The sequence below is a fragment of the Archocentrus centrarchus genome, chromosome 19, assembly GCF_007364275.1.
Source record: "Archocentrus centrarchus isolate MPI-CPG fArcCen1 chromosome 19, fArcCen1, whole genome shotgun sequence".
Taxonomy (NCBI): domain Eukaryota; kingdom Metazoa; phylum Chordata; class Actinopteri; order Cichliformes; family Cichlidae; genus Archocentrus; species Archocentrus centrarchus.
In genome coordinates this window covers 7735071-7748106 of record NC_044364.1, presented here as the reverse complement: position 1 = coordinate 7748106, position 13036 = coordinate 7735071, and the positions used below count along the sequence as shown (strand labels likewise).

The 13036-nt window shown below is 41.6% G+C and overlaps 1 protein-coding gene across 1 annotated transcript in view; it reads right to left on the bottom strand.

Moving 5' to 3' along the window:
* Positions 1-13036, bottom strand: part of grid2ipb (glutamate receptor, ionotropic, delta 2 (Grid2) interacting protein, b) — a 42759-nt gene that overhangs the window by 22165 nt on the left and 7558 nt on the right. Inside the window, exons 3-4 of the mRNA XM_030754283.1 lie at positions 4761-5039; positions 1613-1698 (exon numbers count right to left, since the gene is read on the bottom strand). Of these exons, the coding sequence (XP_030610143.1) occupies positions 1613-1698; positions 4761-5039 (365 nt within the window). The remainder of the gene's footprint in view (positions 1-1612; positions 1699-4760; positions 5040-13036) is intronic.

The following is a 13036-nucleotide window of genomic DNA, read 5'->3' as shown; positions in this document are numbered from 1 at the left end:
AATCAGAGACTGGAAGAAAAAAAAAAAAGGATCCTGGCACAACCCTTCCAGCTAACAAGGTGCACAGAACAGACGGGCACAACGGGGAGAGATGGTGACTAATGTGATGCTGTCAATCTGTGTATGAAATCCAACAAAGCCCATCAACAAACAAGATGAGCTCCATGCTAAATCTTATTACGTAAGGAAACAGTGCTGTCAAAACAATCCCTGATGGAATAAGTTCTGACTGCACTGTACCCATCGCCTCCTCATCTGTCAGCACACTGCAGATGAGGAGCTGTCATGTCATTTTTTTTTTTGTTTTCTTTTTTCTTTTTTAACCCAAAGTTTGAATGCAATAAACTCTTAATGGGGAAATGATGCATGTGCAGGGTTGTGGTTTCCGGGCTATCGGTGAAGAATCTGTGGTCAGATCACGATGAGAACTATGCTACCCACCTCCACAAGGCCCACTGAGTCAGTCCGCTCTAGCTGCTTCAGCACATGTTGGTGGGGGATGATGGTGGGCGAGAGCGGTGCCGTCATCGTCAAACACACACACACACAACGCACACGCACACCGCCTTCCTCACCAAGGAACCTGGCAAAATCCCTCAACAGTAGCTTCACAGCCTCCCTTGTCTGCTACTTTTGTTTCAGAAAGCAATAACTGTGAATTAAATAACCTTTTACTGCAGGAAAGTTAAGTAAGTAATTAAGAATATTTCACATAAGCTCTAAGTGGCAATTATATTTAAAAGCTAGCTTTAATAAAGCAAGCAAAACCCCTCACGAGAGTCACACAATATGGCTTTATATCTAATGTTATGATGCAAGTCTATAAGGGAAGACCATTTTAAAGTATGGCAGCTGGTAGAAATACTCTATAGTAAGAATAAAGACAAATGGGAAATCTGCCTAATTGCTTCTTTGGCCAGAGTTAGACAAGAAGATCAACAGCTAGGCTGGCTGGATTACTCTCTGGCATTTAACTGCCCACAAAACCACAAGCCTACAGTTATTGGTATGATTTAAATATTAAAGATGAAACCTGTCGGTACATAAGCCCTGGAGGAGATGACTCATTTTGGTACCAAAGCAAAGTTGTTACATCTTGTTTCCAGTCTTTGAATTGAATTTTGTCAAAGCATTAGGCTGCCCTTCATTGTCTATCAAGCTACATAAAATAAATGATCATAACACTATCACGTGTTTAACATGATTTGATGTACAACTGACCCCCCCCCCCACACACACACACACTCTATAAAGAGAATAAAACTACATCTATGACAAGCAAACCCACGTAAATATCTCTCAGTGTGTGGCTCTGACTGAAAGCAGGTGTACCTGCTACTGCACAGCGCAGCCTGTTCTGAGTCTTTTCCGCTTAACATTTCATTGGTGAGTCAGACAAGTCCACTTCCGGCTACACAACCAGTCACACACACAAACACCTCCTGATCACCTTAAGCCCTGAGCGGCTGGCACCACAACAGACTCACCCACGTAAAAATACATCTGCGCCCCTCCGCTCACCAGCCAACACAGAACGGCGTACGGCGCCACACAAAGAGAGGAGGCGTCAGTCAGGACTGTACTGTACTGGTTTTTATTATAGAAGCAGTACCTGGGATAACGGCGTCGATGCAGACGGGAGCGTGACCTCTCAGCGTGAAGCCAAAGTTCTTCTTCCCCCTGTAGACACGAACAATCCTGAGGAAGAGACGCAGGCAGGAAGTAAGATTGGTAAATTATTCAGAGTTATAGCACTCTAAAACAATCTTTGCTGCTCCATATCGACTGCATTTTCCCTCTGGGTGTAAATATTCGTAATAAAAAGGCTTTGTACTTTTCTGTTCATATTCACCAGGTTGAAAGACCTTCAGTTTTCAAAGACGATGACACAAATTCAACGTGAAGCATACTGCATTCATGTGATTTTGTGCCAGTGGCTGTAATTTATGTGCAAAGCATTTTTTTTTTTGTCCTGAACTCTTTCAGCAGTCCCTCTCTATTGAGTGGCATTTTCTAATTTCTTGTATGTGCATATAATGCATTAAATCACAGTCTGAAAGCAGCCTCTGTGTCACCTTTTTAAATCTTTAACTGATTAATCTACTAACAATTTCCAAATTTAACAGTAACTGTAACCTGTGATTTTTTTTAGCCATGGGTTATTTATTTATTTATTTATTTTGATCCATTCATCTAAAACCCAAACAAAGAAGAAAGAAAAAGCAGACGCTGGTAGCAGAAAATATTTGGAATTTCTCTGATCATACAGTTAACCACTTACTAAAATTGTTGCCAATCAATCCAAGCAAAATCAGACTGGTGAATTCTCAGTGTTACTTGTGACGTCATTCAACAGCACTCATGGCTGTGAATGAATGGGAAGCCCAGCTGTCCCCGGAGTGAGCACTCACTCACTGCTGTTTACAAGCCTGCATGTGCTTCTTTTTTGCTTTTGTCACTTCCTGTAAGTGGGAGTCTGAACAAGCAGAGACATGACGCTCTGTTTGCTTCGATCCAAGCTGATATTTTTCAAACGTACCCTAAACCAGTGCAGCTTGAATACCAAACATTGTTGTTTTTTTTTTTTTTTAATTCAACAAGCTTCCGGCCTACATAGAAACAAATTGGGACATGTTCAATGTAGAAAATAGCTTTGACATTTTGCTGAATGCGATGCTCCTCGCTCTCATTCACCCCAGCCGGAGTAATATGCGGTGGAACCTCCCTGCACATTAAAGATGAGGCTTGTTCTGTCTATCCGCGGAGCGTTACCATGGAGATAACTAAAGGCAACACTGCTTTGGTATATAAACAGGAGGAAGGCAAAAAAGACAACAGGGGGCTGAGAAAAGAGACAAATCTATTCTTTGATAGCCGTGGTTACACGCTCTTATGTAAGACAAGCTAAATGCAGAAAGGCACACTGGGTGCTGAACATCTGTGTGTGTGTGTGTGTGTGTGTGTGTGTGTGTGTGTATGTGTGTGAGAGAGCTGCGCAGCAAAAAAATAAAATAGAAAAAAAAGAGTTCACAGCATCAGCCCTAAGCACACTCGACAAACTAAGTGTCTGTGGCCATCAGGCTGCTTGAGGCCTCTCCTCATTCCCATCAGGCCACACCAGCAGCACTTCGTATATGATTTCACATGTCATCACCTGAATGCACACTGTAAAGGAATCAATCGGTCTACTGGTACATCAACAGCTGTACACACTGTGCACACACTAAAAAAAAAGACAATTGTTGGTCTATGGTGCTTGATTTTGAGTATCTATATTCAACAGAACATTTTGTACAACAACACGTGGGGGTGGATTTATCCCAAAAATATGTTGTCGACATAACATCACTCAGTCTGTTTCCTACTTCTCTATCGATCCCTTTCTCCATCTCTCGATCTAAATATCGCTACCTATCCCGCTGTGTCTATTTCTGTCTCTTTACTTTCAGCCATCTATCACTGTTTCTTCCCCTCTGCCAAGCAGCTTATGTGATGGGTTTGTTTGTCTGGCAGGATTATTAATAAAGTTATGGATGGCTTGGCCTAACTTAGCAATGCTTTAACTTTCGCAGTCAATCTGGATTGAGATAGGAAAAACTGGACATGAGGAAAACTGGGACACACCATCTTGATGTGGTCAGGAAAACGTAACTAATCCAGATCCAGAGACTCACTTTAGCTCATGTAAATTTTCAGCCGTGATGAAGTTAGGCGTTTTCTTGAATTCTCTTGTTCCTATAGATTTTATCTATATTTATTTCCTTCTCTAGCTCTCTCGCTATATATTATTATCTATATTACCTTATTATCACTTTTTATCTCTCTGATTACCTCTACTCTCCCTCTCTTGCCCTCTATGTCATCCTACTCTGTTGTTATCTATCTCTTTCCCCATCTCTCTATTCTTATATACATCAATCTCTATCTCTCCATCTGTTTACTTCTACTTCAGTTCATCTCTTTTTTCTATTGATATCTAGATCTCTCTCTCTATGTTCCTACCACTAACTCTCTGTCTCTCGCTCTCTGTCTGTGCTTCTCTATGAATCTTTCTGGTTACTGTGGAGACACAACAGTGTTACACAACACTCTTTGGGTTTATTCAGTGCATGGAAAGCACCAGCATGCAGCACAACTTCTTACTGACTGTACCACACAGGATGCCCGTTTAACATAATTAGCTCACGTCCTATTAACAGTACGATCATGCTTGACATTAACAGCCGCACATTTTTGACCCTCATATTGATGAAAACAGAGCTTGGGATTTAATTAGTTACTGCCACAGTCCTGTTCTGCATCATGTCCACTGTGGTCTTATTAACTGGACAGTCATGTAATCAGCGTGTTAGTGGGTGGATGTGACATGTCAAATGGTCAGGCGGTCTACAACATGTTGGATGGTTGCCAAGAAACAACCAAGCAGAGGGTAGTTTCATATTTAAGGAGTTACAGTGTTTGTTTTTTGGTGCATGAACACCTTCATACATACACAGACTTGAGATTTTCTAAGTGCAGCTTTGTTAAGACTCTGAGGAACAGAGGAGCTTTAGCACAGCAGAAGAGACAAAAAGACACAGGCTGTCCCAGGGTTCACCTGCATTTTTTAAAACAAAGTATCTGAACAAAAAAGGGACTTCTTGGCTCTTGAATTATGATTTAACACTAAGCTGTTAGCAGCTTAAATTCCCACAGTAAACAACACTTAAAACAGAGCAAAGACACTTATGAAACCTCTTGCGTTTGGTATGTGCACTTACCTCTGATTGGGTCCAATGGGGGGATGCACGGGCATCCCTGAGATGGACTTCCTTAAGCCCCTCTCTCTCTCCGCTTCACCCCTCCCTCCGGGTTCGCCATCCCTTGGCACCGAGCTGGCCCGTTTGGACCCGCGGTGGCGATCGGAGTGATCCTCGCTCCGACTGCGGCGGATTCTGCCATGTGGCTCGCTGATGCTCTTGCTGCGACAGAGCCGGTTGATCACGTTCTGGGAGACGGTATCGTCGAAGCGCTGCCGGTGCTTCTTGGGAATGAAGATTCTGGCCAACATGGCAGCATATGAGGAAAATAAATTGGTTGATGTTAACTGTTTGTCCATAAGAGTTTCTTCAGTAAAAGAAAAGAGATGGGGACGAGGACGGATCTACATCACAGATCCACCTCAATCCATTTTGAAAACATGCAGTCCATAATCAGAAATCTGAGAGCTACAGTACAATAACAGCCAGTGCTCGAAGAGATTAAAAGTGATGATACACTCAAACTCGACTGAGACAATTTTCACAGTCCTGGTCAGCACAGATTCAACTCAACAGGCTTCCTTCTTCATGGCACAGATTTAAAGAAAAGAAAAATAAAAGCTTTTGACCGAATGGTGCGTCTTTCCCCTGACTGTTGTCCTACAGAAAACAAAAGGAAAACAAAGAATTTGAAAAGAGCTGTCTCTGAGGAAAAGTGAGAAAAGACAGTGAGAAAACTGTGGCGTCACTCACTGCTTTCTGGAGTCTTACTGCTGCAGCGTGGGGTACCAGAGCCAGAATACAGCATGAGAAAAAGGTGTGGGAGTGAGTGAGCAAGGGATTTCTCCTCTGCTCTCTCTCTCTCGATAGAGCAACTGATTCTCGCTTTTTCCTACACTTCCGTCCACACCTCACCTATGACTGACACAGAGCGGGAAGCTGTCATCTTGTCCACCTAGGACCTGAGCAGTTCTTTCAGTCTGACAAGGAAACTCAAAGTGTAACACTCTGGGGTACAGGAGCAGCAATTACAGTGGAATACTGAATTAAACTGTGTGAAATCATAATGAGGCTTTTTTTTTTGGATCCATTAAGATTTTCTACTAAACACTGTGGCTGAGTTCTTTTAATACCAATCTGCAGGTATGACACTGCATAATAAACATATTTTTCTGAATCCTCACTTTGAGAAAAGCCAAACATCTTGAAGAGTATGCTGTTGTAATATAAAATCTGTCACAGTGACTGATATATTAGAGCAGCAGAATATTGCTAGGGTTTGTCATGTAGACTCCAAGCTCATCACTCATGAGTGATGAGTGAATATCCCCTGTAAAGCCTACAGTTGGATGCTGGGGCGCTGAAAAGGTTGAAACCAATGTCCAAATTGGAGGGTTTGTCTGGCATATGCCGTAAAGACAGCGAGGCACATCACAATAAGTGACTGAACCCCTAGTGAATATATAATTTTATGTTACAAAGAAATGAGCTCTCTATAATTTCAATGGTAGGTCTATTTTAGCCCTTTCAGATCTAGTGTAATCACTGGTGACCCTGACCCTGAGCAATCAGAATTTTGAATTTTTTTTTTTTATATTGTTGTCCCACATCTCAGCAATCAGAGAACAAAGAAAAATAATCATTTGAATGAATACACATCATTCGTATTTTATCAAGGGAAATAAGTATTTGATCACATTTATTACTTGGTGGAGTAACCGCTGTTGGCAAACACAGTCGCCAGACATTTCTTATGGTTGGATATCCGGTTTGAGCTGAGATTTCTGACCACTCTTCTTTCCATATCTTTTCCAAATCCTTAATGCTTCTAGGCTTTCATTTGGACACACAAAGCTTCAGCTCTCTCTTTAGGTTAAGGTTCAGAGACTGCCTATTCCACTCCAAGACCATTTAACACCAAGTGTATTATATTTGATACATGAGTTTTTGACTTCTACATCATCAGTTTAATTTTTCCCACCCTGAAAAAAGTAAATAAATTGCACAATACATTTCAAAGCAATGAGTTGCAAAAAAAAGAACCAGATATAGCAAATATGATACAAATTAAATCTTGTATATGCTAATTAATATTTCTTTTTTTTTTAATTTATCAGAGGGCTCAATAAACACTTAGTTTTCAAAAAATGATCATTTTCTGGCCATTTTTTCATTGTTCAGGTTTTACAGGGTTAATGTGCTTCTTCTTGAGGAACTCCGCTGTTGTCTTGGCATATGCTTTGAATCACTGTCCAACTGAAAGACCCACCCATGATGCATTTTCAGTGCCCTGGCTGAGTGAAGGAGATTCTTTTCCAAGATTTTTCCATCTTTCCCTCTGTGTGATGCAGTCATCCTGTAGCCTTGGCAGAAAAACATCCTTGGAGCATAATGCTTGTGCCACCATAGTTGATGGTAGGGATGGTGTTCTTGGTAGGCACACACTTCTTTTCACTCCAAATGCAACCAGTGGATTGATGCCATGTAAGTCAATTTTGGTCTCATCTAACCACATTACATTCTTGTAAGTCCCACCAGAATCGTTCACATGTTCCTCGGCAAACTTCAGACAGGTCTGGACGTCGGCCCTCCTGATCAGGGGTATTCTGCAGTCACTGAAGGGTTTCAAATCACAACAGTGTAACCAATGTTGCCAATGATTTCCTTGGTGACTGTGAGATCAGTAACAAAATCCTTGCTTGTAGCTATCAGATTGTTATTATCATCATTGTCTGCTGATGTTCTTTCTTTCCATTCCAGGCTTGTAAAGGTTAGCAATCATGTACCTGAGCTCTTTAGTCTTTTCTGTGTTGGTGAGTCTGAAGATGTAAACGGGTTAGGAACCCTCACTGTAGGTGTGTGTATAGCACATTGTAGCCTGATTTAAATCCACAAAAATCTGATTAAAGAAAAAGTCAGAGAAAGACAGTTTTTTGTTACACAGGTTTGTAAGAATTAGACTGTTTTTGCTAAACAGTGTTACAGATACTTTTAGCTGGTACCAAAAACATGTAGAGGTTTGCTCACTTGGCTTATTAAGCAGACTAAGAACAAACAAAATATCAAACAGGGGGTAAGTGTGAACTGTACATGCTGTTTCATATGGAGTGCTGGCAGCTTACCAAACAATAGCAGTGACTAAGAGACAAAACAAAACAAGTCCCCACTCACCACCACACACCCACACACATACACAGACACACACAGAGACACACACATGGACTAAGCTGACAGTAGAAAACAACTATTCATTCAAAAGATTAGAACTGCTGCCAGGAGACAACCACCCACACATCCGAACACACACACACACACACACACACACACACACACACACACACACACACACACACACACACACACACACACACACACACATATATATAAAATTTCTGGGACTATACTTATTAAATATAGATGCTCTAACATTAAAGGACTAATCATCAGTTTTTATGATGCGCACATCATAAGACAGAAGACAGTGGGGGAAGCAGCTAGCATAGCACTATGCGCTGGTTTAAAAGGCACCTTTCACACTTTTCCTCATTTTCTTTCATTTAGAGACTGTTACACGCTCATATAAAACATGGTCCAAGAGTCAAATAATGAGGTACGAATAGTCTCTGGAGCCAAAAGCTGAGGCTTTAGATTGCTCTGAGCAGTTGGTTTCAGTCAGTTTCTGTCTCTGGGCTCTCGATGATGTCAGTCAGAGTGGATTTCCTTAATATGGTGGTCATCACAGACACACACTCATGACTGTGAGCGAAAAAGCACCTCCCACCTGCTTTTCAAATATTTTTCCTTAGGAGGGGCAGGATTTTGGAATGGGGGTAACTTCCCAGTATAATATAGATAAGAATTATTTTGGCCTGTGAATTATTCCAAGCTGTTCTAGCAGAGTTAAAGAATAAAAGTTGGAAATGAGCATAATTTTCTCAAATTTGGACAGAGCAAGGCAACTGGCTTCCTGAAAGAAGTTTCCTAATTGCTTTCTATCTTCTCTATCTCATGTGGGCATACATAACAAATTCTTTAAGTACACTAACGCTACGTTGGGCTTCTGCCTTGTTAGAAGGGGTTGCCACAGCAGGGAGGCTCTGCATATTTGATTTGGCAGATTTTTTATGCTGATGTTAGGTAAATGTGGAGCCGCTCCTCTAAACCAGCCCATTAAGGAGGTGAGAACTGGCAAAAATCTCTCCACCTTGGAGACTTTACAAATGCATGTCACTATAAAAAAGTAGAGGTCGCAACCTGCACATTATGAAAACAAAGCATGCCATATAAAGTCTAATAATACTTTTTTTTTTTCAAAAGCAGACCCAAAGGAAATGTAGAAAATTCAGATGGCACCCAAAAGAAACCTAAGTCATTCTATCAAACGAGCCAGAAGTTCATATTTGATGAGTGCTGGATCACCGAGCTGAGGCCAAACACAGATTTGCACAAACAGCCATTTTGATTCCCACCTACACCAGTCTGTTGTGTTCTGACTGTCTGTTGCTGATTCGCTGCTGATCTGCTGACCAGATGAATCAGTCATTAGCAGACAGGGTACAGGGTCTGTGAAAAATAGCACCAGTCAAGCAATTAACACGCAAACAGAGATGAGGGAGGAACAACAGCTTCCACTGTTCTTATCCACATGGAGCTAATTAAGCTGCAACAACAATTCTGACAGCTAAACAGAGCAATTAGGACACTCTTTGGACAGAGAGAGAGAAGCAGCTTCACAGCACATGTGAGTTTTACCCAGTGTGCATTTAATTATCCATGCTTCTTAAATCACTCTATTAGGAAAATATGGAGCACCTTCAGCCCTGTTCTGTACTTGTAGTGTGGCGAATAATGAAGACTCATTTACATGCAGAACCTTCGGTCACCGCTGCTGTTAACAACTAGCTGCCTGTATGAAGTGCACACCACATTTTCACTCTTTAGGAGCTCTAGAAACTGGCCTATAGAGACAGAGATGAGATAATTAGAGCCTGAACCAGTGCCTTTGGTGCCAGTGGTGATATTTGATGCCATAATAACAATATAGCAGCAGCTTATTTAGTATTCAACAGATGTTAACAACCTGTATACACCGATCAACCACATGGCACTGACAGTCAGTTGATGTCAGCAGCCTCCTCCAGCAGGAGGCGCCACACCACACTACCAAAACTACTCAGGACCGGTTCAGATGATGACCAAAAGGCACTGACCCAGCCTCAAGTCTTCCAAGATCACAAAATAACAGGACTGAAAGCACACATTACCAGTCCCACTGCTGCTATAGGTGTGGCACAATGCATTCACTTGACAAAAATGTCCTGTTTATCTGTATTAACATATATTTAAAAATCCTAAAAGAGCTTCTATTTACTTGAAAGCTTGATATAATGCGCTGCAAAGACTATTTAAAGAAGAGAGTTCAGGATGTGTTGAAGACTTAAAATGGTCATATCAAAATATTGAAGCATCATCTTATAACCTGAAGCTCTATTGGTTCAAGTGATACTGGAGAAACACTGTATTATCCATCAATCAGTTCTCAATGGGAAAAAATAATGCTGGATATCTATATGGCTATGGACGGGGTAATGTGTTAGGAATGAAAGAAGGGGTGAATTCAGAGACACTCCGAAAATCAAAGTGGAAAAAAAAAAAAAAAAAAAAAAAGATGCGACAGGTTAGTCCATTTTGCTGGAATTTCATTGCATCAACTCAAAATGGTACTTCACAACGTCGGAGCATGCTCTTAATGAGACAACGGATGGTATCTTGGGGGATCGCCTGCCAGATCGGGACCAGGGCATCACTGAGCTCCTGGACCATCTGAGGTCCAACCTGGCAGCGTCGGATGAACTAAAACATAATGTCCCAGAGGTTTTCTATTGGATTTAGGTCAGGCGAGGATGGAGGTCGGGCAGTGGTTCCTTCATCCTCCAGGAACTGCCTGCATACTCTCGCCACAAGAGTCCAGGCACTGTCGTGCACCAGGAGGGACCCAGGACCCCCTGCACCAGCGTAGAGTCAGACAGTGGGTCCAAGGATTCCATTCTGATACCTAACAGCAGTCAGGGTGCTGTTGCCTAGACTGTAAAGGTCTGTGTGTCCCTCCATGAACATGCCTCACCAGACAATCACTGACTAACCACCATACCGGTCATGCCAATCAATGTTACAGGCACGGCTTCTCCAGACCCTTTCACATCTGTCACATGTGCTCAGGCTAAACCTAATCTCATCTGTGAAAACCACTGGGCACCAGTGGTGAACCTGTAAATTCTTGATACTGTGCTGGGAGACTCCTGGAGAAGCTGGACTACCTGTGCAACGTCTGTAAGGTCCAGGTACCGCCTCTTGCTACCAGTAGTGACACTGACCCAAGCCAAACACAAAACCAGTGAAAAAACAGTCAGAAAAGATGAGGAGGGGAAAATCTCAGTGACCTCCACATATGCATAAAGGATTCAGACATTTTTTTAAACCTCCTGCTTAAATTAAACATTTTTCCTGATTGTCAGGCGCTCATAACACACATTAGTAGTGTGATCAGATTTTCAGATCAGATCAGACATTTGTCAGAAACTAAAAGTTAAGCTTTGAAAACTAGGGCAGTGCAGCAGTTAGCACTCTCACCACATCAAGAGGGTTTCTGCTTTGAGCCTGCCAGCAGGCTGGGAATTTATATGTTCTCAAATGTCTCACTGTGTCTGTGTGGATGCACACAGCAACTAGCAATTCTAAATTGACTGTAGGTGTTTATGTGAGTGTGAAAGGCTGTATTCTCTCTGTGTTAGCCCTGTGATGGACTGCTCTCCCTCTCACCCAATAATAGCTGATACAGGCTAAGAAAATGGATGGACGCTAATTGATTAAATGCTGACAAATTGCATTAAGTGAAGTGTAAGATACAAGGTTTAGAATCTGTGACCCACACAAGAGGATAATTCTGGATATCCTGGCCTCTACTGCATAAGCTTTGAACTTTTCCCAGCATCACCGTGAGTGACTGTGGTCAGACGGGTGGCATTTTGCACCCACCTGTAACCACAACCAAAAGGTGATGCCACATTTCACAGGCACACCTGAGAGCACACTTCTGCATCACCACAGCAAAGTGGGAAGTCAAACAACTGGAGATGAGTGAGAGCAAGGTTTGTGCTTTAAGTTACATGTCAACATTTTTATTCAAATATTCACAGCAATAGTTTCATCTAAGGAGTTTTAAAAAGTTGTTTGTTTTTTTTCTAATATAACCTATCTCTTACAGAAAACTGTACAATAAGACTTCCAAAAGTACCTTAACTGCCAACCAGTATTCCAGGTTTAGCAACATTTATTTTTAAAGACTTAAAAATCCACATGCAGCAACTTTAAGTTACCTGACATTTGTTAAATCTTCTCTTTTTTTTTTTGTCCCTATCTCTTATTTTCGAGAAGCTTTTAAGCACTGGTGGGTATCTTCTCTTTGAAACAAATCTGTTCAGTTAAAGATATAGGACACATATTCTTAGCCCGCTGTCACTGTCTCTGCAGACTTTGATCAGGTTGAGGTGTGACTGTAGCTGCAGCCTGAGACAGTGTTGCCTGAGCACAGACTACTGGCTACAATAAGCAGACTCCCAAGATATAAATAAATGTTCTCTTAGTGCCGTAGGTGTAGCAGCCCACACAGCTCTCCTTTGCTATCTGTGCCTGCCTGCTATTTGCCATTTAATCATATCATAGCAGTATTATGCCCCCATCTCTCAAGCTGATGTGGTACCTGTCTGTGCAAGGCTGATCTCTGTTGGGGTGTGCCTGCTGCTATTAGTGATATATATATGTATTTTTTTTACATAAATGCAGGTATTTACCCACCACAGAAACACAGCCATCTGTTGAAACAGCAACATCATCAAAAGAAGTTTTCCGCATCAACTCTTGGAAACTAAATGGGTGCTCTGATTTGACCTCATTTATAAAGAACAGAGATCTATAATTATCTGAAGGAGGGTTGTGGAGGAGGAAGCAAGCTGGGAGGAAGGGACAGATTTCTCAGAAGGGAGGAATGACAAGCCGAAAAACTACAAAGACCTAATTTCCATTTGAGTGTCCAGATGTGACAGTAATGCGGAGAAGCCAGTTTGGTGCAATGCCTAAATACATATAGGCTGGAAAAGTAAGAAGTACAGATGCAGTGGAAAAAAAATTTTCTCACATGATTTGTTTGTTCTATATAACACACATTTAAAGCTGTCATAATAAAATGAATCTATTTTGGACATAGTCAAAAAAAGAAGTCATGTGATCAAATCCTGACC